This window comes from Rhinolophus sinicus, linkage group LG05 (assembly GCF_036562045.2).
Source record: "Rhinolophus sinicus isolate RSC01 linkage group LG05, ASM3656204v1, whole genome shotgun sequence".
Lineage (NCBI taxonomy): Eukaryota > Metazoa > Chordata > Mammalia > Chiroptera > Rhinolophidae > Rhinolophus > Rhinolophus sinicus.
This window is the reverse complement of record NC_133755.1, coordinates 100,162,147-100,188,727: the sequence shown is the minus strand read 5'-3', so window position 1 is coordinate 100,188,727 and position 26,581 is coordinate 100,162,147. Positions and strand designations below refer to the sequence as shown.

At 36.4% G+C, this 26,581-nt stretch overlaps 1 protein-coding gene across 8 annotated transcripts in view; it reads left to right on the top strand.

Moving 5' to 3' along the window:
• The window catches only part of HMGCLL1 (3-hydroxy-3-methylglutaryl-CoA lyase like 1), a 144,930-nt gene extending 141,244 nt beyond the window's left edge, over positions 1-3,686 (top strand). For all 8 annotated transcript variants that reach the window (XM_074333114.1, XM_074333113.1, XM_074333111.1 and 5 more), the window contains one exon: positions 2,397-3,686. In XM_074333114.1, the coding sequence (XP_074189215.1) occupies positions 2,397-2,498 (102 nt within the window). In that variant the 3' untranslated portion in view covers positions 2,499-3,686. The remainder of the gene's footprint in view (positions 1-2,396) is intronic.
• Positions 3,687-26,581: the final 22,895 nt, after the last annotated feature.

The following is a 26,581-nucleotide window of genomic DNA, read 5'->3' as shown; positions in this document are numbered from 1 at the left end:
CCTTCCTTGGCACATTCCTCTCCATTGCCCATCACTCAGTGAGTAGATTGCCCCACATCTTGGCCCTCATAATCATCTCTATCCATGACTTTAAGTATAACAGTACAGGATTTTTTTGTTTAGGGGGTCCATATCCCCTGCTTGACTATAAGCACCCTGAGGACAGACCATATTCTACATGAGATTCTTGAAACCCCCAGAACATACTATAGTACATGAGACATATTTAAGCACCCGACAAATGATTTAAGAAAAAATGCAGTGGGCAGCCAAGGTCAAAAGCTCCTGGCAGAAGAAATGTTTCTCTTTAGAATGGGAACCTTTCAAGTACAATGAAGTTTAAAGTACAAGATTTCTCAGATATATTCCACAAGTCGATTCATTAAGGCTTAATTGTTCACTATGTGGCCGACACTGTGCATAGAAGTCGGCATAAAGAAGACAGGAGCAGCCCACCCGCATTCACGTAGCATGAAGCTGACTGAGAGACCTGTGAACAACTAACAGGGGCCTGGTCATCATCCTTAGTAATGCAAGACTAATAAATTCCCTTGGCTGAACATGAAGAGATAGGATGAATGTCAACATTCAGTATGTTGTGAGTTTTACACACTGAAGGCAAGACCCTCCACCTGTGAAAAGATTACAGCTCACTTTATTGCAGTGACCTGAAACCAAACCCACAATATCGCTGAGATTCAACTGGTAATCTTAAAAAGCAGCTTCATAGGGAGATCCAAGATGGTGATCACTTCTTTAAGTATATAAATGTTGAATAATTATGGTGTACACCTGAAACTAACATAAGATTGTATGCTAGCTATAATTTTTAATAAAAGAAATGTTTTAAAAAAGAATAAATGCAGTGTTATTTTATAATGATATCTGGTCATTAAATAAAATGGTGGAGAAAGGCCACCGTTTCTTCTTTGGTATGATATTCCACTACTTAATTGTTACAAATGGAATTCTTGGAATGCAAAGAATGTTGGGGACTATAATCTTCCTGTGATTTCTTGCTGAATATAATTCAGAAATGAAAGACAGGTGTAGATAATTATTTACAAAATTTAAATCTCACTAGATTAAGGATGTTAAACTAAAATGTGCCAGATAGTTCACCTAAAGCCATTACCATGACAAAACCAAATTTCTCAAAACAAAGCAAGTGTTAGTACCCTAAGAACAAGTTTATAATAAAAAGAAATAATGAAAATCATTTAGGTGTCATTTTACAAAATACTTGTCTTGATCCTTCTTAATTATAGAGAAGTAAACCACAAAGAAAACAGTGTTATAAGTATCTAGAGAGAAGTAATTGGTTATATTAGAATGATGATCTCTTTATGATGCATGTTATAAAAAGCCCCTATGAGTATTTATACTTGTCTATTTTAAGAAAATGACAGATTTACAAAAATATTAAGAACTACTCCTTAATAGCAAGGAATGCTGAATCTGTTCAATTTTATTTCCATATTGTTTCTAGTCCATGTTGAGGAGTTATATAATGCTATTTGGGTGCAAATCTCTGATTACTCCACCTAATGCTCTTCCTCCCTCAGTGACAGTGAAAGATGCTGGGTGGAGACCTCCATAGTGACCTTTTGTTACTCCTAGCCTTGAACTTGGCCTTTATACCCAACTACCTATCTGTCATCCATGGATTTACCTAAGCCTTTGTTGATCCTATTTATGCTTACAGACAGTACAGTCTCAGGCAAATAACTTCCAGATGTTTACTAATGCTACTTCATTTTATTTGACCTACAGCTACCTCCTTCAGTATGATACCAGTAATGGTGTTTCTGTGTATGGTTGAATATATATATATGTATATATACACATATATATATGTGTGTATATATATATGTGTGTGTGTGTGTGTGTATGTGTATGTGTGTATATATATATATATATATATATATATATATATTCAACTTTCCTGTATTTCCTATAGCTTTATCAAGTTTATTTTTTTATTTAGTAAAAAGGTATTCCACCACCGCCCCGTCCCCCCCAAAAAAACTTCTCCAAACCATTATCATTCTAGTTGGCTTTCACTGATACTTTGTAGATTGCTCTAATTTTTTTTGTCCTTCCTAGAGTTTAGGTACCAAACCTGACTGAATTATGCTGATTTATTCAGGTGTGGCTAGCCTGTGGTTTTATACAAGGGTCAAATTTAAGACAGGTTTTAATAAAGCAGAAAAATCTAAAATGTTGACTTATATTGTTCATGAAAACCAAAGTTGCCCCAAAATCAATAGTGAGCAATATTTTGTTTACTAATTTTAAATGGTCAAGTGACTACTAATAAAATTACAAAAGATCTATTTTGTCCTCTTTCTCCCTAATCCCTCTTCTCTCCTGCTATCCCTTCTTTCTCTTACCAGGGTGTGAATCTTTACAAAGTGATGGAAGCTGGTAACTTTATTTGCAAAGCTGTGAATAAAACCACAAACTCTAAAGTAGCACAAGCCTCCTTCAATGCTTGACTTGAATGAATTTGTGACTTAAGGATGAGAAGATTCATTTCAGCTACAGATATTCATCTGAAAATCATTACTGTCAATTTGTTCTGAAATGTGAAGTTACAGACAAAAATGGGGAAAAAATAGATACTTTTAATATTATTGGATACATTTTGAAGTCAACAGAAATACCAGCCATAAGGTAAATTGCAAGCTGAAGCTAAATAATAAAATTTGTAGACATGCTTTTGAACATGGAGAAAAGTCTACTCTTTTGCAGTTATAGAAATAACTTCTTAATTTAGTAGACGTGAAAATTGACTTCAGATTTCCCTAAGTATCAAATGCTGTGTTAATACTTAATCAAGCTGGCTTATGAGTTCCTGCATAGTGTGCAAAGTGTGTGGCCTTGATATTATGTATATGCCTCTGGATCTCAACTTTCCATTTGCCAAGTCAGTTAAATTATGGACCAAGCGCCAAATCGCCATCTGAACCTACGTAATTTTTAGCAATAGAACTTTTACATTTCAAGTATGGCTAACATCTGTTAACTATTTCAGTGACTTTATCTTGTTCCAAAAGGCTGTGGTCAATGGCAAGACGCCATATCCTGGAAACATTACGACCTCCCATGTTTGTTACATGCTTCCAGTTTACCATACTTTTCCTTTCATCAATTATAGTAAAAACCAGCATGGTGTTACTCAACTATGGAGAAATAGAAGGCACAACTTCCATCTGGATGTCTAAATTGCAGTGATGAGGATAGATTGATACATGTGCCATAATCCCCGTTTGTAATTTTCAGGTCACTTCCAAATTGCTCAGTGAAATGTCCTTGTGAACCTAAGAATATTAATCCAATTTTTAATTCATAAAATAAACTTTTTTTCATTGATTCAGGGTGGTTTAATTAAATCACATTTTTTGTTGACTTTTTTATGGTTATTTTTAAAGTTGAACTGGCTGAAATTTTATCTTTTGTACTAGAATTCATGGCCAGAAATAGCACAAATTAATATATCAAGTTGAGAAGAGGAACAAGAGAACTATGTTAAAAAAAACATGTCTGTAACCTATGCAAATCATATGGGGGCAATGTTATTACATGCTGGTCTGAAACATCAGTTCTATTATTTATGTAGACTTCTCCAATAATACTGGGTGATCTTATCTTTGAATAAATTTGAATATAACTTGAAATATGAATGTGAGCATTGTGGACTTTCTATTAAGTATTCACCAAAACCATTGAAATGAAAAGGAGTTCAATGAAATAAGAAAAGTACTGATCACCACTAAGTTAACTTTAAAGACAGATAATAATATGAATCACGAGGCAAACATATTATTGGTAATTGACAAAATCAAACTATATTCCCATGGAGGAGACCAACTCATCGGGTTGTGATGGCTGGTAGAGCAGGAGTTTGTCATCCAGAGTACTGAGCAACTCTTTGCATTTGGGTTAGTATTTGGGGTTGGAGGCAGTGCAGGGACACAAAAAAATGGCAGCTCTTCATGGATGTCCCAATTATGTCGCCCCTGTACATCTATCTCCCTTCACAAAGAAGGCCCTGCACACTGGGGCTGTAATAGGACACCTGCCCTGACTGTGCACAGCAGGATGTACACCTCCCCCTTTTCTGAGGAGACTGAGTTTTCCTATCTCTTACAGATCTGTGACAGTTTCCATTCTGATATATTTGGAGAAGCATATGTTGGTGCAAAGTGCTTATAGAAACATCTAAGGGCAAAACTTTGCTATTTTGAAATAAAAACCACAGACTCTCTAAAAGACAGAGCAAGCAGTCAGAAACCCCAGGTGCAGCCTGGTGCACACTTACACGGCACACACATCAGTCTATTGATTCATTTCTGAGAATACTTTGATTCTTCCTAATCACACACACCATGAGAAAGTTTGTGTTTTAGCTATCTGTCATCCTGTCTCCACCCAAACATCCTAAATCCCTCTGCTAGCTTAAAGTTACTTCTCTGTTTTTCCTTTTTTTTTTTTTTTTTTTTGGTGTGGGTGGGGGGTTACATAATCACATAATCACATAAAGCTTCCAGAAGTCCATTGGCAGAATCCCCCCCAAAGCTATATTTCATCGAACTAGGAAGCCTTGGAATCATTGCAAGACTCACCTAAACAACCTACCGCCACACAAACCCTTACCAGGGTTAGCCTTGGGGAAAGGCTTGGAAACGGCAAAGCAATTATGGCCTTTATTGAAATACATGTCAAAATAATATTTTATAATATCTGTCCATAAGTCAAGGAAAATATCCTTTCTAGAATATGTAATATGTTTTATCATTTTTATATGTGTTGATGACCTACTATAGACTTTAAGCCTTTAAGGCTGAGTCACTGAAAACTAGAAATTTTCTAAATTTTGGATTCATAAAATTCACAAAGCAAATAAATGGAAACTGGCTATGACTTTATGAGAAAATTTAGAATGTCCTTTTATGTTATTTATTCTGATCACTGTATCATTTAATGAATACCATTTTAGCTGTACTCATATGGCTACTCATCTATATAAGGGCATCCTGAATCTCCAAAATGATGAACTCCAGATATAAGACTCACAGATTATTTAGCGTAGAATAAATAAGCCACAGACACCATCCCTATCACAAATCGTAAAAAAGAAATAAAACTAAGGCCTGGGAATCAGCCAGAAATCTGGATTGAAGTAATAAGCAAGTAAAGGATTGCCGAGAATACCAATAATCATTTGCAAATTGCTCTGTGCACTAGAAGATACACATTTTGAGCTTGGTGGGCACATACAAAAGTTAAAAGAATACTTGGGGAGATAGGGAGGAAGGGATTGGGCATGGGAGGGGACTGAGAAACTATTTTCTGCCTTTAGCAGCTCTAATAGAAGTGCTATGGTAGAGTGTTACAGTTAGTCTGCTGTAAATTGCACATAATACGAAACCTGAATTCGATAGGCTTAAACAACAACACAAATTATCTCAAATATTTCAGAAATATTGCTTTTCCACCATCATTTAACTCGGTGGTTCAATTATGCTACAAGCAAAAAGTTTCTCCCCATTTTCCTGCCTTTCCTGTCGCAAGGTGTTGGTATATTTTCAGGCCTCACATTCCAATAAATGCTAGTTAGAAGGAAAAATAGAAATGAGTTTAATTCAAAGATATGAATATTTAAGAAAGGAAACCATTCCATCTGAACTCTGTATTATATATAAATATAAATAAATAAATATAAATATATATATATATAAATTTTCTGAGCCCTTACTACTTCTTTGGGGTTTATTTCTTTCCTAAACGTTTGGGAGCAATGCTTATAGAAAATTCTTAATGTCTATGTTGAATATTTGAGTTAAGTAATACATACATATATGCACCAAAGAGGGGTTAAGAAATGTTAGAGAAACTAAATTGTCAGAGAAACAAATATTCTTTTAAGCAAGAATCAAACCATCAGAACTGGCACAAAAGGTTGACAGTATAATAACAAAAACCTTCCTGAGTTGGAAAAGAGGCGTTAAGTACAGTAAGAACTGCTTATAATTCCTTTCTATCTTTCTGAATCTGTTACACTCACACATTCACACACATACTCACAAGTGCATAGGTGCATAATACACTATTCCATTTAGGGCCAGTAAACCTCAATTTCCTCATCTAAACTTCCTGGAACTTGTCTCTTCTTCTATGCAAGGAACAAGAACTACACTGCCTATTCAAAAGTCCACTGTAACATGTCAGGGAAAGCAAGCCTATTACATCAGCTGTCATCTGTGCGATTAAGAGAGAGAAAAATTTCGTAATGATTTGACATCAAGGACTCATTAATTCAGTATTCCTTAAGTAGTTCAGAACCAAGTCTTAGGATAGATATAACCCTTAATTCTCTATGAAAGAAACAAAAAACCAAACATACTCTTTGTCATCTCAATTCAGGCTGCACATTTGATCAGTCAGTGGTAGATTGGAGTGAAGGTTTATTAATACTGATGCCTGGACTTCACCTACCAAGATTTTGATTTAATTGGCCTAACAAAGGGACCTCAAGCATCAAAAAATGTATGCAAAAAAATAAAAATTGTATACAAGGCAGTCTCATGTGTGGTCAGAATTGAAAATCCCTTCTCTAGCGTAGTGATTTTTAAAGTGTGGTTCTAAGACCAGCAGCGTCAGCAACATGGCCTGCTTTTCCCCAGCATCTTTCGCCAGGTGAACCTGGATCATCTGACAGCTCACAAAATCCATACCATTGATGTGTGTTTACTCCAGAGAGAAGGGTAAGCAACGGAAAGCCAATTCATCAGAACACAATTAGAATTCACTAGAAACACATATTATTGGGCCCCGACCCAGATCTACTGAGTCAGATGCTCTGGGTTGAAGCCCAGCAACTTGTGTTTTTACAGGCCCTCCAGGAGATTCTCAGGCCTGCTTTGCGAATATTGTTCTAGGGTGAATTGTCTTCCAAAACAGTGATTCACTACCATTGTAATCAACAGAAGAGAAAAATGGACAGGAGTGAGTTTATTGATGTTCTATATTCACAAAGCATAGCATCATTTCAAACCAACACTCACCGTAATCCAAATGATCATATCATCTCACATTTCCAAAGTGAACAGGGCTTACAAGGGAGAAGCGGAATATGCAAAACAAATGCCAGCATCCCCTGCCACATCCATTCCCTGGACTCTCATTCCTAGCTCCATAAGATAGATGGAAGAGCCATGGGAATAGGCTCATCATCAGGGTGTCCTTAGAAGGCTTGAGTCTGAGACAAATTCTACTACTTTTCTGTATACGCACATGGTATCCTCCAAGGTTATTATAAGTGTAAAAGCAAATTAAAGTGAACACTAGGGAACACTCGGGATAGCCATAAAGAAGATTAAAAATAATGCATCAAATGAAGAAAAGAGACATTGTCACTACACTGCATTGCCCCAATGAGAGAGGAGGTTTAACAGACTTACTGCATATCCATCAGTCTTGAGTCTTTTTTCGCTCCACTTGATCTATTACTCAATAGCTATACAACCTTGGTCAATTTACCTAATACCTTTAAACTTCTCTTCCTTCACTTATAAAACTTGGATTATAATAGCCCTTATTTATACAGCTCTTGGAAGGATTTCATGAAATAATGCTTACAAGTGTTTGGCAAAGTGCCTGGCCCTTAGTAAGTGCTCAATAAATGTTGAAATGTTAACTATGATCATTTTTATTATCCCCGTCTATGACACTGCCTCCTCCTCCGTTATGGACTGGAACTTCTCCTCCATTCTGTGTCATTTAACCCTCAGGGAGGCGCTAGTAAAAGATCATCCTTATCCTATTTCATGTAAAGGGTGCATTGTCTTAAAGAGCCTGCCATAATCCCCAAAGCGAAAGCTCACCATCAAACCTTGGAACCATGTGATCTTAAACTGACACCAAAGGCCCATGCTTTACTATGCTGAATCACGGAGCTATGCATTCTGAACTAATTCTTGTCCAATTACTTGTAAATAGGAACTTACTATGAGACTTTTACTGACTAAACCTGTTTGAAGATTATCATAATAGGCTCAGTCTCCATGTTCGGCCTCATTTAAAGTCAGAAATTTCATGAACATTAGGAATCTGTCCCAATTTCTTGGCAGTTGGACAAGTCATCAGGTAAATGTACTGCCACATGAGCTGCCAGTGTTTATATGCTGGGCTCTCTTGCTCACCCAGGAAGGCTTCTGCTTTCTCCTTATTCTACAGAATATCATTCTACATGCCTCCATTATGAAGCTGTGTGCTTAGCTGAAGAGGGCTATTCTTCATCTGTCCTTTGGCCTAACTGGGTCATAGTATCACACTTATGTGGCTTATAGAAGGGATTACACACCCTTCTAAGAATTGAGAAAAATACCTCAGAACTTCTGGTGACTGTTTCATATGAACTGTCCCTTCGAGAAATAAAGGCACAGTGAGACCAGAGCATAAGACCAGAGACAGGCCAGACTTTTGGCCACAGTTATAGACAACCCAGGGCTGAAGCCACCTCAGGACACCCCAAATGCCCCAGAGAGAAAGTGCCAGATGAAAGAGCCTACTCTGGATATCCAAGCCCAGACCACTGGATTCCTAATCCTTCAAAACGGCCGTGTCCCCTATACAGACTAAAGGGCACTACAGGAGAAAGTACCCCTTGTTCTGAAGGGAGCAAGGACCAACTCCCTCCCCCAAAAATGGCTGTCATCACTGTTGGGCCTGAAGTTCCCAGTGGCTCCCAAGCTGTTCTCATCACAGGGGATAAAACTGTGGGTGACCCTGACGTGGTAAGCCTATTAATTTCCTAATTGATACAGAAGCCATTTATTCTGTCTCAGCTGCTCACTCTGGACCTTTTTCCTTTGAAAACTGCTTTGGTTTTTAAGATAAAGAGAGCCCCCAGATTTTGGCTCATTTTGCTCAGCTTGTTCTTATCATTAGTCTATACCATAAAGAAAATATAAAATCAAATAAACTTAAAAAAAAGGACTCAAAAACTATTTAAGTAAGAAACTAGACATCTTAGCATGTGGCTGACCAGCTTGCCTCCAGGGCATAACTAAGGCTGCCATCCTAGTTCCCAAAGCCACAAAGCTTCACCACATTCAAGGGCTTTTAAATGCTAATAAGAGTCACAGGCTCACTAATAGCCGCCTCTTGCAGCATCAGGCCCTCTTAAAAGGTCCTGTAATTCAAATATGGTCCTGTTCCACCATAATCTTACCACCTTCCTCCCAGAGACAGAGAAGAATTAACTGCCAATAAGTTTTAATACAAGCCTATACTGCTAAAACAGGTATACAAAAAAATACCCCTAGACAACCTAGATTGGACGCTCTTCACCGATAAGAGTTCTTTTATAGAAAAGGACATACAAAAGGCTAGATAGTCAAATAAATAGCTTACTCAATGACAAAAAACCTAAACACCACCTCACAGGCTATCCATGCCATAAGACAAAAGTTAGGACAGGTCAATGAAGTTATGACTACACATTAGTGTGCGTTGGAGGAAAGGTATCTCCTGTTTGCTGCCATACTATCTCCTCACTATGTGTGTCTGCTTATAGCAGTGGCAGTTCAAAACATACTTTACAATAGTAAAGTATCCAGGTCTTAGTATTATGTATTATCAACTTCGGCTGTTTATCAATTACTTTGCATCTGGTTTTCAGGCCATATGCTGAAGATTTAAATTTTTAATATGTTATACCACAGCGAAATTAAATAAATTTTAATTACATATGCAAAAGATTATGTTCTATTTAAAAATTTAAATAAAGCAAAGGAACATCTCAAGTTAAAATTTAAAAACTTAAATCCTGCTAAATCACAAATTTAATCCTAACATATTGCTTCTCTCTTCAATTTAGGTATCTGAATAATAAATGGAATGGTTTTCAAAGACTATGCAAAAAAATTTGATGATTATAAAGCACTGAAATAAATATACCCGTGTATTGATTTATATATTATATTCCATACAGTATCTAAGATTAGTTAAGAATTCCTAGCTAAAACAGGGACAGTAGCCAGGCTACTATCCTGAATCATCTGAATCCTGAAAAACTGCCTCTCAATCACGTTTTCGCAGTGGCCTCTATCTGTACATGAATGTCAATGTATTGGATTGTTAGGCAGACTTTCTGGAAGTATTCTGAGAGGCCTGAGGCATCACAAGGAAAGACTGCCTGCTTTTTCCAGGAGTGTTATCCAGGTAAAGCAGGATTATGTGGGAGTCAGTTGACAAAACTCATGTTCTAAATGTGCATATACTCCAAAGCAGATGGGAAGCCATGGACTTAGAATACCAATGCCTGCCTCCTTTTTAAAAAAATATTGAAAATAGTTAATTTGGAAATATTTCCATTGTTAGATTGTGTTGCTAAAAACTGTGTGTTTTGCTGTAACACCTTCCTAACTACTCATTTTAAAACATTGGAAAATGACTATTTCACTGTCTAAAATCCTCAGTAGTTTTCTTTTTTAAATGTATTTGTTAAAAATATAAGAGTCTAATCTCTTCTCATAACTTTGCAAGAACAACTAATAGACATTAGGAAAGCAGCAATTATATTTGTAAACTTCAGTGAAGTGTTTTCTATGACATTGGTGGATGGCGTCTAAAACCTTGGTCATGGTTTTGTAAGTGTAGCCTCAAATACACTTCTTTTTAGATTCATATAGCTCGGTAGCCTTCTCCCCCAGCTTTATTGAAATATAACTGACACATATCATTATGTGAGTTTAAGTGTACAGCATGTTGATTTGATACACTTACATATTGCAATACCTTGTTTCCCCGAAAATAAGACGTAGCCAGCCAATCAGCTCTAATGCGTCTTTTGGAGCAAAAATTAATATAAGACCTGGTCTTATTTTACTATAAGACTGGGTCTATAATATAATATAATATAATATAATATAATATAATATAATATAATATAATATAATATAATATAATATAATATAATATAATATAATATAATATAATATAATAATATAATACCAGGTCTTATATTAATTTTTGCTCCAAAAGACGCATTAGAGCTGATTGTCTGGCTAGGTCTTATTTTCAGGGAAACATGGTATTACCACCATAGTGTTAGCTAACACCTCCATCACATCACATAATTACTATTACTTCTTTTGTGGTAAGAAAATTTATGATTCATTATTTTAGCAACTTTCAAGTATATAATAGATTATTAACTACTATAATCACCATACTAGGAGGGTGATTACCAGGGTCTAGAGAGTAGGGGAAATGGGGGAGATGTTGGTTAAAGAGTACAGACTTTTCGTTATAAGATTAATAAGTTATGGGGGATCTAATATATGAGTTTTTATTATAGCAACCTATATAGGGTACATATAAAGAAAACCAAATCTATTGGCCAGCCCTTAAGCTAAAACCAGTATGTCTTAGGTTTTATCAACTCTTAAGTTCTTCACAGATGTTGAAGATCAGATGAGTTCAAGTTAGAATTATGAACAATGAGGAAGGAGGGAGAAATATTGGATGACAAATGTTAGGAACCTGAGTGGGAATAGATGTATGTGTTTCTGTAAGGGGTTGTAGACACAAGCAAAGGATGGTGTTCAACGCAGGCATTGCAAAGCTCTTAGTCCTGTTTTACTACTCAGGAGACTAGAGACTGTTGCCTGGACCCACTGGGCTCCTGTAGCAGCACACCACCGTAATTAGGTCTTTAATGCCATCCTCCAAAGTTGTCATTTGGGAAGTCACACATTCCTATAAATGACATTATCTCTTAGAATTGTGTTGAGCCCCTTCCATATAAGAAGCTAAATATCACTAACGTACAGCCACATTGTGTTTTGACATCATTCTGATAATGTTAGCAAATATAGTATTAACAATATGTTGTTTTTATGTTTTGTTAATATTGTTAACAATCGTGATATTAACTAGTTGAATCATACACAATATTCACTATCCAGGCTGACCAGAGAATTTTTCAACTTTTCAGGTAAATCAAAAGAATGTGTCAAAATTTTGAAAAAACAATTTTAGTGAGCCACAAATAAATACATTAGCTTCACACATGAAATATATGAATAGGTATCCATAGTTACAAGGCAGTGATCTGAAGGATTATCACTTACTTCTAGCTTTAAGTTGTTGTTTTAAAAACATCATATGCTATTTTATTTTTTATTTCTCATAACTCAGATATAGCACCATTTAATATATCTAGATGAATTAGAGCTGGGCTTTAAAAATACATGATTTTCCATGGTGAGTGAAGGTTTCCACTTCATATCCAAAATATTTAAAGAACAAACATTTCTGTGGGGAGTACTGCTGTAGTCAGTATTTATTTGCTCCCCAGTTTTAAAAACTCCTCACAACACCCAAGTCCATTCCCAGTACACATTTAATCTACCATTCTAACATAATTTTTCTGTTATCTCCTACTACCCTACCCTTCACAGCCTCCGTTCAAATTCCCTCAACATGAATCATTACTCCCGAATGCCTTGCCCTTCCTCATGCTCATTTCTTGGCCTCTGATATCCTCCCTCTGGTAGTTGTTACTCATCCATTATGTTCTTACGGCAATTTGTTCATACTCGTTCACTCTTCAGTGTGATTATTTGCTATGTGCCAATCTTTCTGACTATACTGTGAGCTGCTGAAATAGGCTGCATCATACATACCTAAGTATCCCCAGTACCTCACATGATATGTAACATATTGTAGCATCTCGTGGGTATATGTTGAATGAATTGACATAACTCATCTTGATAAATTGGGGATTTATGATAAACTTCATTCTGTAACAGGTTCAGTTTTTATTTAGGTGTATGGGGAAAAATATAAGTCCTGCTCTCAGTAGCTTAAGAGTTCTAATGTTTTGGGGAATTGTGCCTTCCTTTTCCAAATTTGGAGGAGTTCTTACTCTTAACTCACCTCTTGGCATTTTCAATTTCATTTACTATTTTAAATCCCTGATAATGGGGAAGCCCCACAGAATGATAGTAAGCAACCAAAATATATTTGATGTTTGAACTACTTTTGCTAGGGTTGCCTCACATACAATTTAATAAGCTGTGGATGAAACTTGTAGGTTCTCCTATAAATAATTGAAGAAGCATAGGTGCAAATCAGGGTTCTTATTTACCTACAGGTTTCAGAGCAGTACATTTTATTCATTTCACAAGTATTTATTAAATGAATTGATTGAGCACATACATACAATAAATACTTTGCTAAGTTCTGAGGTTTTGTTACCGAAGAGGCAGAAGTAGTCCCCATTTTTATGGCTATTACATTCTAATTCTGAGAAGGTATCTCAGTGCAAGTTTGGTATTCGCACTACAGGTTGACAAGTACAGATGTAATTTAATAGCTCTTAAGTGGACTTTATGTCCTTGACAGGGTCTTCCAGGTAAGGATCTACATGGAGCACCGATATAGATCAACTAATACTATTAGGAACCAGTGACTGGATAGTGCTTAAGTGGAAAAGTATAAAGGAGTTTTCTAGCTGAATGGTGTTAATCTCAATTTTATGCCTTTCTGGCTCACTATGCACTTCAATTTGTCTATTTTTATGCCAGTCATTTTTAGTCATAATGGCTGCACACTACTTGAGTTTAACTCACTATCTGACCTCAATCTCTAGCATGTGTGAACAATCGTGTAGCATTTTATGAATTTATTTATTACCTCTGTTGTCAGTTCTTTATTACAATGCACAAGTTAAAGGGCATAGTATGCAAATAAAAATATAAATGTTGAGACCTTGAAAGTCTAAACCTATGGATACCTTATAAATTCCCATTGATTTCTTCATTATTTAAAAAATATTAATGAAATAGAGACTTAAAAAAGAGAATAGAAAAGATCGATGAAACTAAGAGCTGGTTCTTTGAAAAGATAAACAAAATCACAAACTTTTAGCTAGACTCACCACAAAAAAAGAGGGGGCTCAAATAAGTAAAATTAAAAATGAAAAAGGAGAAGTTACAATTGATACCACAGAAATAGAAAAGATCAAAAGAGACTACAATGAACAATTATATACCAACAAAATTAGACAACCTAGAAGAAATGAATAAATTCCTAGAAACATGCAACCATCCAAGACTAAATAATAAAGAGATAGAAAATCTGTATAGAATGATTGTTGTATAAGGAAATTCAATCAGTAATAAAAACCTCACAACAAACAAAAGTGGAAAAGCCACCAGATGGCTTTGATGGTGACTTCTACCAAAAGTTCAAAGAAGAATTAATACTAATTCTTCTCAAATTCTTCCAAAAAATGGAAGAGAAAAGAACACTTTCAAACTCATTTTATGAGGCCAGAATTACCCTCATACCAAAGCCAGACTAGGACACTACAAGGAAAGAAAATTTCAGGCCAATACCCCTGGATGAACATAAATGCAAAATCCTGAACAAAATATTAGCAAATTGAATTCAACAATATATTAAAAGGATCATACACCATGATCAAGAGGGATTTATTCCAGGAATTCAAGGATGGTTCAACATCTGCAAATTAATCAGTGTATACACTACATTAACCAAAGGAAAGATAAAAATCATTTGATCTTTCAATAGATGCAGAAAAATCATTCGACAGAATGCAACATCCATTTATGATAAAACCTGTCAACAAAGTGGGACTAGACAGAATAAACTTCAATATAATAAAGGCCATCTATGACAACCTCACAGATAACACTCAATGGTAAAAAGCTGAAAGCCTTTCCTCAGAGGTCATGAACAAAGAAGAATGCCCACTCTTGCCACTTTTCTTCAACATTTGGAAGTTCTAGTATTGGAAGTTCTAGTCACAACAATTAGGCAAGAAAAATAAATAAAAGGCATCAAAATTGGAAAGGGAGAAGTAAAACTGACGATTTGCAGATGACATGATATCATAGATAGAAAACCCTAAAGACTTCACCAAAGAACTGTTAGAACTAATAAAAAATAGTATACTTGCAGGACACAAAAATCAATATATAAAATCTGTTCCATTTCTACACACTAAAAACTATCAGAAACAGTTATTAAGAAAATCACATTTACAACTGCATTAACAAAAACAAAATTCCTAGGAATAATTTGACCAAGGAGATGAATGACCTGTATACTCAAAATTACAAGATATTGATGAAAGAAATTGAAGAAGATGCAAATAAATGGAAAGATATTCACACGCCACACACTGCACACCAAACATACCACACAATGGAATACTATTCAGCGATAAAAAGAATCGGATCTTGCCATTTGCAACAACATGGATGAACCTCGAGGGCACTACGCTAAATGATGTAAGTCAGATAAAGAAAGACAAATACCATATGATCTCACTCACATGTGGACTCTAAAAACAAACGAAAAAAGCAGAGGTGGGGAGTGACACTGAAGGGGTCAAACTGTACAAACTTCTGGTTATAAATAAAGTCATGGGTATGTAATGTAGTGCTTGGTGACTATAGTTAATAATACTGCATTGCAATATGTAAGTTGCTAAGACAAATCTTAAAAGTCCTCATCACAAGAAAAAAAATTGTAACTATATATGGTAACAAATGTTAACTAGACTTACTGTGGTGATCATTTTGCAACATATACAAATACTGAATCCTTATGTTGTACACCTGAAACTAATGTTATATGTCAATTATACATCAATAAAATAATAAGTATTTTTTTGAGTGCCTATTGTACACTTAGAATTGTGTTTGCAAGAATGCAGAGGTACATGGTGGCAGGTATTGTTCTAATGCCCTGTGTAATTAAATGTCTGATGTCATTTTTGATGTGTGACCACAGATAGCTTTTAAGATCCATGCCGCCCTGACTTACCCTCTGTGCCACATGTGGGCAAGCTGATAAGAAAGCCCAGGTGCTCCCTCCATCGGTGCTGGTAGGGAAATTCAAACCATACAGTCACCAGCAGGAAAGTTGGAATTGTACCTTGCCTCTAACCCCTAGTCACAAAAACACCCAGGGCCATTTACCCCTTTCTTCTCATGAGCCATATTCAGATCTGCTTGGATTTCTTCCCTGATCTTCTCAGAAAGATTCAATATGTGAGTAATACATATCCTCATATCCTCTTGGTGTGCGTGGCATCATAAGTCTCAACATCTGAACCAATTTGGGTAGAGGCCCATCCTGTCTATGTAAGTGATGAAACACCCTGTAATACTACCTTTTTGCTTCACCATGATGAAAACATGTTATCTTTCATCTTTATACTGGTTTTCTCATGGGCCCAAGAGAGATTCTTAGCTCCAATCTTTACATGCACATTCAAGACCAGAAGAAGGGGCAATTACCTTCTTGCTGCATCTGTCTCTTTTTAGAAGGAAAATTGTAGTTTTCCCATTGTTATTTGCCAAACTATGTCATATCATTATACTTAGCTGTTAAAGAGTCAGGGAATTCAAGTATTTTATTTGAACATATTGCCACCCTCAAGCAAAATCATAATTCTATATATGGAAGAGGGTAAGATTGGATCCTGGAAGCAACTATTCATGTCACCCAGGCCAAATATGGGTCAGGTTGTACTATGTGCTAGGAGTATAACCATGGGTAAAATCACCAATAGTTTCTTACAGAACTCTCTACTGGGGAACTCGGAGAAATTACCAAGTGACAGTTACACTTGTAATAAGCGCTATGAAGGAGAAGCTTATTTTTCTCTAACTTAGAAGGCCTGGTCTACAGAGCCTTAAGTTCAAGTTCTATGTCTCGTTTTCTAGAAACATCATTTACAGGAATAAGCTATGTCTTGAAATTTCTTTGTGACCATCCATGCACCTAAAACATAGCCCACAAATGGCTGATGTGCAATAATTTATTTATGTGATGTTATTTTTGTCAGCAGTAGGCCTTTTTCAGGAATATTGGCATTGTTCTGGACAATAACCTGTATTAGAGGTTTACAAATCTACAGTTCTGTTGAATCATGTCAATGTGAACCAATAGCAAGTACTTAGGATGGAATTAATACAAGTTTTATTGAATCAATGTGCTTTGCCCCAGCTGTCCGACACAGACCAGACTCCTTAGCTATTCTTCACCCCGAATTCATAAAGAATAGCTTTCCCATAGGAAAATTTTAATTGGAAGCATATTTCCCCCCTATAATGCAAACTCAGGGTCACAACAGGTAACCTGAAAGATTGTTCTACCATATGTTATCCCCAGAAAATATATTTCTCAAATATCATGATACACAAGGGGTGAAGATTACATAAGTCTTGAGATAAACTTCCCATCAAGTCAGTTTACCATAACTGAATGGTTGGGCTTCAGATAAAGGCAACATGTAATTTAGATTCTGGTATATACAAGGAAAATTAAAATTATGTTACCCACCTGTTTGAGTGCCTGTTATTTTTATGCAAAGCTTTCAGTGTGTTTCAAGATATTCAAGGATGAACATTATATGATCATATATTCTGGAAATCAGAAAATTTCAGGCTTTTTTATAGTAAAGTGTATAGTACTATTTATTTTCATAGGCAGGCTTTAAAAGAAGTCTATTAGTAACATAATTTCGTTCTCATAAGCAACGTAAGAAATATTAACAAAAGATTTTCGACATTAATGTTTACTTGTAAGCATATTTGAAATATTTTTGAATGTTGATGTGCAATTGATTAAGTGGTAAATATAATTTTTAAATTTCATGAGGACGTTTAAAAATGCTAAGCCTTTAAAACTGATAAGCTTCAAGATATAAGTTTTCAATTCTGATAAAAAACATTTCCAAATCCCTGCTGTATAATTGTCCAGGCATGAATATTTATGAAGACTAATGAATACCTACCTTCTATTACATAGTGTAAATCATAATATGTCTTGGTTAGTTTGGGCTGCTATAACAAAGTACCACAGACAGGGTGGCTTATAAACAACAGAAGTTTGTTTCTCACAGTTCAGGAAGCTGACATACCAAATCAGAGTGCCAGCATGGTTGGGTTCAGGTGAGACCCTCTCCCAGACTGCTGACTTCTTGTGGCAGCCTCACTGGGAAGCAAGAAAGCTACAGAGCTCTCCAGGTTCTCTCTTATAAAGACGCTTAATTCCATCATGAGGGCACTACCCTCACAACATAATTGACCTCCCGAAGGCCCCACCTCCTAATACCATCACATAGGGATTAGGATACCAACATGAATTTGGGGGGGGGGGGGATACCACCATTCAGTCCATAATGTGATATTAAAGTTGAAGTTAATAATCACCTATTGCTTTTTGTGTCAAATTCAGGATACCAAATAAAGTGCAAATGGGATATGCTGCCCAGAGGCTTTAATGCTGCCCTGCTTGATATTAATTCACAAAGTATTTGTGTAATTATATATTTAAATCATTTCCGCTTGATTTTCAGCTCCACAAGAGCAGGGCCTTTGTCACATCCATATCCACCACAAGAATTGGACATAATAGTGTCTCAATATTTATTGAATTAATGATCTTGCTCTCATTAAAGAAATCACACTGCAGAAAAACTGGGCAGGAGCAATTTTGTATGCCAAAATAAATGGCATGCAGAAAACTCTAAAGCTGCCTATCCAACCACCAAATTTGATTGTAAAGTAGAAAGGCACTGTGGTCAGTGATTCCTTATTTAGCAGGCCCATGACTTAATTACCACAGTTCTATATTCACATATAAAAGGATGGCATCTAAAAAATGCCAAGGCAATGAATAGATTTGGCCTTAATTCTCCCCTTGGTTCTCTCTCATACATATAGCTTCATGTATATATTTTTCACATTTCAGAAATCTGGTTTGACCTCTTACAGCTATCCCAGTTGACCCCTCATCTTACTGGTTTTCTACACACCTACTGATATGTGCCTCCAGGCTTAAAGTTAATTAGTCACTAGTGAGAGAAGATTATTAGCTCATTTGCAGCTACTTTGACCAATTGGCAGTTGGTTCCTCAAATGAGGTTTGAGGAAAACCACTGCCATCAAATCGGATTTCTTAACAATGGAGTGGTAATGTAGATTTTTCAGTTTCTAATTGGCTTCTTATATTTAAATGTTCATCTCGTTTCTTTACCCCCAAGGAGTTATGAAAACATACACAGTACAATAAACAGGATTAGAGACTGAGTTTGAAGGCAGAAAAATTCAGCTCCAATCCCAACTCAGTCCCTTATCAACTGTATAACCTTCAACAAGTTTCTTAATCTCTCTAGACTCATTATAGTTCATCTATAAGAAAAACATAGCATGTACCAAACAGGACTCTGATGAATATTAAATATGTTTTAGAAGAATGCCATGCTTACAGTAATTACTTAAATAAATGGTAATTATTTTGACAAATTATATTGTTATCCCCAAATATGCCCTGGGCTTCTCTGGAGGAAGAACATACCTCCCTGTTCTCACTGATTCATGCTGACATATGACTTGCTTTGGCCAATGAAATGTAAGCAGAAACTACATGTCTTAACTCCTACACGGAAGTTTTAAGACCCAACATATATCTTGTTAGAATCTCTTATTTCCCTCTGATAATATTCCATAGAAAGCAGTTTTGTTTTCCTGGGTATCCTAGTGAAGGCAGCAAAGCAGAGAGAGCTTATCTGTAATGAACTTGCAATGTGAGAAAGAAATAAGCCTTTGTTTTTGTAATCCACTGACTATTTGTAATTGCTTGTTTCTGTAGAGTTAATAACCCAGCCTATCCTGTTTGACACACTTATTGCTAGTAGTAGTATTATAAATAAGGTAGATAACGAAGGTTAAATATAAATAGATGTTGGAAAATAAAAATATTATGAAAGTCCATAAAATCAAGGATACTTTCTAAAGGTTAAATGCAAATAAAACTGTGAGCTTTCTAGTAGCTAGATCATAAAGGTGAACATATTTGGGTACTAGATTCAATGTCTATTATATAAAAATAAATCAGCTACCAAGGAGACTCAAACTACTCAAGTTTATAAATCTTAGAGAGCTGTGTCCCATGGACCTTAACAAAAGGAATTGTATTTGACTAGCAACTGGAATCCAATGTGGGGAAATTGTTTAATGGGGCCTTCTTCTCTGGTTGACTTGTTGCAATGATAATTACACAGCAATGAAGCAGCTACAACCACCAAAGGCCTAATCTGAATAGGCCTACAAAAGCATGGTCTCATAGGTGGTTTTATATTTGGGTTACTTCCTGCTATAATAGACATTCTCGTCTTCTACCTGCAGTAGCAGTAAGATAATATAGGAAATGGAAAGACAGGGATGTAGGGCCAATTTGTGAAACCCTCTAGCACCTTGTTCTTTTTTTTTTTTTTTCCTTTCTTTTCACTTTTTCCAGTCTCCTCATTTATTTTCTTCTTATTTCCTTTGTCCTTATTTCCTCTTTATTAACTCTAGCTTTTAGTTGAACCATTGTATGCATGTAATAGGAACATAGTGGAAAATCTTAAGCCATCAAAATTTTTCTTTTTTTTCTTTGAATCATGATACTCCACAGCTCCAAAACTAGTGAAGCAACAGTATTCATTACTCCTGAGAAAGATGGGGTGCAGTCTAAGAACAAAGAAGTCATTGTTGAATTTAAACTTCAAATCTAGCCTTTTCAAGCATGTAAAAAATCAACAGCATTGAAAGCCAGGCTTTGTGTAAAGAGAGCAGTGTTTTCTAAATTCCAAAAAAATAAAAAATAACAAAAAAAAAAATAACTTCCTTGTACGTATCATGATCTGTCTCTGATAGACTTGACTTGGAAAGCTGTACTAAAAGTTACAGTGTAAAAAATATGGAGGATGTACTGCAGGAAAAGGCCACATTAGATAGGAGCTTTCAACCTAGGAGAGATGGATGAAAGAGGAAAACAGAGGCCAAGAGGTTCAACTTTGGTATCCTATTCCAACCCCTTTCCAGCCACTGCTGCCACCTCCCCTTATCACCATCTTATACCATCCATGGTAGATCTCACTGTGGCTTTGAGACCAGGGCAAAAATAAGGAATAATACACCCATATAAGTTTTGTGGAAAATCCCAGGATAAGAGGCCTTACTTCTTTCCTCTCAGCAAAACTGTGCATTGATTATAATGGCAAATAAGCATAACACTGGAACTCTGACAGGAAGGAAGCCAGGACTGAAGGGGGTGGGGGGGGTTCTGAGTTAGCTTCAACAAAATACTGCGTAAGATAGCAATGCAGAGAAAGTAGCTGACTATTTAGCTCCCCAGAGAAATGCAGGGAGGCTGAGACTCCCTCTAGAGAGTCAGAAGAGACCCAGCCTTAAAATAAAAAAGCCAGCAGACACTGAAGCCTCAAAACTAAACGCCATGACAAGGAATTATGGTTCCCAAAGTATCAGGGTGGTCCAACCCCTCTTCAGCGCTCTGCCACAGAATGACCAGACACCGGACAGGATAATCCCACCACAGCAGAGACCAGCAAAGACACACGTAAGCATGCTCTGTATTCACAACAATGCCCTCTTGGGGAGGGAGAAGAGAAAAAGAGGTGAGAAGTTCTACAATTGGAAATTCAAAGTTAAAATAACTGATTAGTTTTCCTAGAGACTGAGTTAATCTGAATAACCATTTGGGTTATCTTTCTTGGCAATTTTAAGATATGCTTCTCATCATCAGGGGAATAGAACGTTCTGAGATCAGACCATGAATAAACACACAGATAAGTATTCATTATTTTCGAATACGTGCTATAATATGTTATACGGAAATAGTATAATGTTTGATCCTTTACCATTTAAGTTGCTTTGATTTTTTTTTACCAATTTACTGAATATTTATATACAAATATATAAATTTTCCAGTAGTTCTCTCTACTTTCTCTTTTTTTTTTCCTACTGAATGATTCAGACTCAAACACATATAACTATTTTGGGATGTAATTGAAAAGCAAGATTAATTCTCCCACCTCAACTTTATTGAGATATAACTGACATAGAATATTGTGTACGTTTAAGGTGTACAATGCAATGATTTGATACACTTACCGATTGAGAAATGATTGCCATAGTATGGTTCGTTAACACCTCTGTCACCTCCATCTCTTGGCAAGACCTTGCATCATTGAACATACCCTCCATTTTGAAAGCCTCTGTCCTCTTGGCTTGTCCCTAGTAGCCTTCATTATAAATTAGTTATCCCTTCACTGTAGCCTTGCCTTCTTATCTTGCTCTTCCAGATCACTAAGCATTGGAATGGACAATGACATTTTTTCAGTCTTTTTCCACACTCCGTTGCTTAGTGATTTCTTCCGTTCTCATGATGAATAACATTTATATTCACAAAAATACTCTCTTGGGGAGGGAAAAGAGAAAAAGAGGCGAGAAATCCTCCAATTGGAAATTCAAAGTTAAAATAGCTGATCAGTTTTCCTAGAGACTGAGTTAATCTGAATAACCATTTGACTACAATAATGATTCAAGCTAGACTTTATTTGGGGGCTCTCCCTTCATATAACAACAGTCAATTTAAAATCTTTATTTGAATGTTTATAGTTATCTCAAAATAGAATCGGACCAACAAAACATTTCCCTTTGCTCCCAATCACAAAATACATTCTGAATCTACTCCACGCAAAAAAATCCTGTGCATCTACTTTAAGTTCTGGATTTTTCCTCATGTTCCTTATCTTTTATATAAGCCTTGTTGGCTTTACCTCCAGGATTTATATTGCAAATCCAATTATGTTTCACATCTCCACTGAAATAATCTTCATCTCACCTGCATTCACCAGCCCCCCCCCCCCCCCCCCCATATAGAGTAAGGCTCTTAACTGGTTTCCCTGCCTCGGTTTTTTTTGTTTTGTTTTGTTTTGTTTTGTTGTTTTGTTGTTTTGTTTTGTTTTGTTTTTGCCACTTTCAGTCTTTTTTCCAAACAGCAACCAGGTTCTTTTAGAACTTAATTTGAGTTGTATCATTCTTTTCGAAACCATCTGAAGGATTCCCTTTACAATCAGAATGAAATACAATTCTTTACATTGTTTCCTCATGTTTAATTCTCTCCGTCTTCCACCACTTATTTTTTTTCTTTTCACTCTGTTTCAATTCCTTAATTTTCTGTTATTTGAACATATAAAGCTCAGTCTCATCTTAGAGACTTTGCACTTGTCCTTTTTTCTTTCTGCTTAAAATGGTTTCCCACCACATGGCTTCTTCCACCTCCACTTTTAGTTTTCAACTCAAATACAATAAACTCACTAAATGTCTTTTATAGGTTCTTGGAAACTGGGACTTTAAGGGAAATGACATATATCAAAACCACTTTACCATAGGCTAATTGACATCAATAAGAGTTAAGTTCCTATAGCATATTTCTGGTCACAAAAACATCATCAGTCTTCTAAATAAAGACCCCAAACACTTCTAATATTAAACATTAAAATAAGTGTGAGCTATACATACACTTAAGAACAAGTTAAGATAACTTTTTTCCCCAACTTACCTATTCCAGTTCAGGGTCATGGTGGCCAGTGTCTGTCCCAGCAGCTCAGGGCACAACGCTAGACTCACCCTGGACAGGACGCCCTTCCATCACAGGGTGCACTCAGACCCCCACACTCACTAAGACTGGGGCAATGTAGACACACCAACCAGTTCACCTCACGTGAACATCTTTGGGATTTGGGAAGAAATGGAATATCCAGAGAAAACACATGCAGACATGGGGAGAACATGCAAACTCCACACAGACAGCGGCCCCAGCCAGGAATCCAATTTGTTTTTTCTCATCAACATTATAATTAAACAACATTGAATGAAGTGACATTATTCAAGGACCTGCTATAGTACTACCCCCTTAGGGGGTTTTCTTGACCTTCTAAACATAAAACAATTGTTGACTGAATGATGAACTGAAAGAAGGTATTAATATAAATAGAGCTGAATTCACCTTTGATATCTAAATTGTCTTCATGCTGACACTTTATGAGATTAAGAATATACTTATTTTACATTATAATTCCCTTGAAATGCACTTATGAAAAAAAATGAAATATGGAGCAACTAAATGTTTCTATGGGCAGTGCCTCTTTGTTAGCTGTTTTCACAGTATTCTATTTTTTACCTCTGCTAACTGATTTCCCCTGTCTTGCACTCTTTCCCTCCTATCCTTCATTAAACCAGAATTAAAAAAAAAAAGAAAGATAAAGGAAAAAAAGATAGGAAGCTAGAAAAGGGTTAATACCTGTGATGAAAGAAATTTACAGAATCAGATGAATGTAAAATTATATTTGGGGCTTTTTTTATTACCAGTTGTGTGATTGAAATAAGAACTAATGCAATGGATAGACTACACCATATGATTTGTACAGTAAACCATCCTTGCACATTTCAAGATTGCCACCAGTAATGCTCAGAACTGCCATTTCTACTCATGCTTAATCATCACTTGCTGCCCCAACCCCCTTCCATCAAGGTTCCTACAAACACGGAAGTGTTAAATAAAGCTTTATGTTCCAATGAACCATTTCACCCTCTCAAACCTCTTAAAACTTATCTCTAAACTCTTCCTCTATTACTGAGGTGTTAGGAGCACTAACAGAGTTCTCAGGAGAAGCAAAGAGTGAAGGGGCAGACCAGACAGACAAGGATGTGTGAAAGTCACAGTGGTAGTGTACCGAAGATACATGCAACCTCACATTACCTTTGAAGCAGTGATGCTATCCCTTAGATTTCATTATTTGGTTGTAGAGCTCACAATTTTGATAGTTCTCAAAAATACAAAGAAGTGTTTTACTTACTCTTTAAGTTGTTTCATTTCACCGTACGTTGCAACATAAGGGATGAATGTTTCAGGACTCTCTTAGGAAATTTAAAAGTAGGAACAGACACAAGCCCCAGACACAAACGCCATTTTCCTTCTGCCTTAAAGCCCTTCCCAAGAGACCTTTTTATTCCCATTGCTGAGTTCCAGCTGGTACCACTCTGCTGACTTCTAGTGCCCAGCAACACCTGTGGGTGTTTATGGACCAAATTCTAGGGAAGAGGGCTGTGAGTAAACATGCAAAAGCAACTAGAGGCACAATATCTCATTACTGGAATAGCCGGACTGCTCTGTAGGGAATTTCATCAATGGTGGAATTCTTCTGAAGAGAAGTCTGATATGGCAACCCTTCATCCAATGGTTTTCCCCCAGAAGTCACAGGTGATGCTCTGGTAATAAACTTGCTTTCTCATCTGAGGAGAAAGAGGTGTAAGGAAGATATTGGGAAACTGTGAATGCAATTGTTGTAAGTTCAGATCTTACTTAGCAATGCCACAACCATATTTTACAGTTGGCTAGTAAATAGATAATTCCATATGGCTATCCCACTGGTGTTAGAAAGTCATGTGGTCCAAACCTGAAATAATTACTAGTATCATTGTCAAGTATCCAACAGGAAACAAATGGTATACTCAAATTAGGATTAACAAAATGGATGACACTAAGAATGTTTGACTGAGGGAGTCTTTATACAGGCATGAGTAGTTGTAGGAAAATTACAAGGAGTAATCAAGTAACTCGGGAACTCAAGACTAGTAACAGCTGAGCCATTAGTACTACTGGGCCTGCAGGAAAAGGAGAGGAAATGTTTACTGGAATCTAGAAGGAAGAGTTTCACTAGAAAAGGCCACTGATAGAAACAGTGGCTTTCTGTCATGAGAAACAGCCCACACAAGATGGGCCTTCATGGAGGGCGTCAGGAGAATATCTTCTCCCATCTCCTGCCATTTCTCACTGTTGGCTGAACCCAGCTGGAAGCCAGAGGACAAGGGAGCCTGTATTCCATATAGGTCAGCTTCCTTGGATGTGTAAGTGGTAGAGAAAGGTGGGAACAGATCTGAGGACAAGTGGTGTACTACCTTTTGCCATTCCAAGTTAATCCTCTTCCTGTATGAGCCAGTTTTCTAAGTAGCACCATCATTTACCTAATGGCATAAATCACAAGCCTACTCATCATCTCTGTTCCCACCATGATCTTTACATCAATTCTCTGCAAATGGGTAATCCCAAATCCCCATCCATTCTATTTATGAAATATTTATGTTCATTCCATTCTCTCACATCACTACTATTTCTCTTCACATCACGCTAGCACTCCAATCTATTTCTTAGTATCATCTATCATTTTCAGAAATTACCCTCTTTAGTTGTTTGTTTTTATAATCTTCAAGAGGACTTTGTTCAGCACTCTCTCTCCAGTACATAGCACAGTGTCTGGCACATACAGTGGCTCAATACATAAGTGTTGAACAAATGAATGAATGCGGGTTTTCAATACTTATTAACTAAACATTACATTTTAGGCAGTCTCCTAGAGATCAGTGTCCACCAGCTTCAGTCCATCATTTACAATTCTGCCAGCATTCCTTTTCTCATTCATAAATCTGATGATATGTCACACTCCTCTGTTTAAAATAATTTTTGTAGCACCTTATAGCCTTCCAAATGAAGCATTCTATTCATTGAACAATTTTTATTGAGCATACCCTCATGTATATGAGTGGAAATCAGAGATGAGTCAACAGATTCAATAAAAGTGCCTATACTTTGCTGAGGAAAACAGTTATGAAGAATA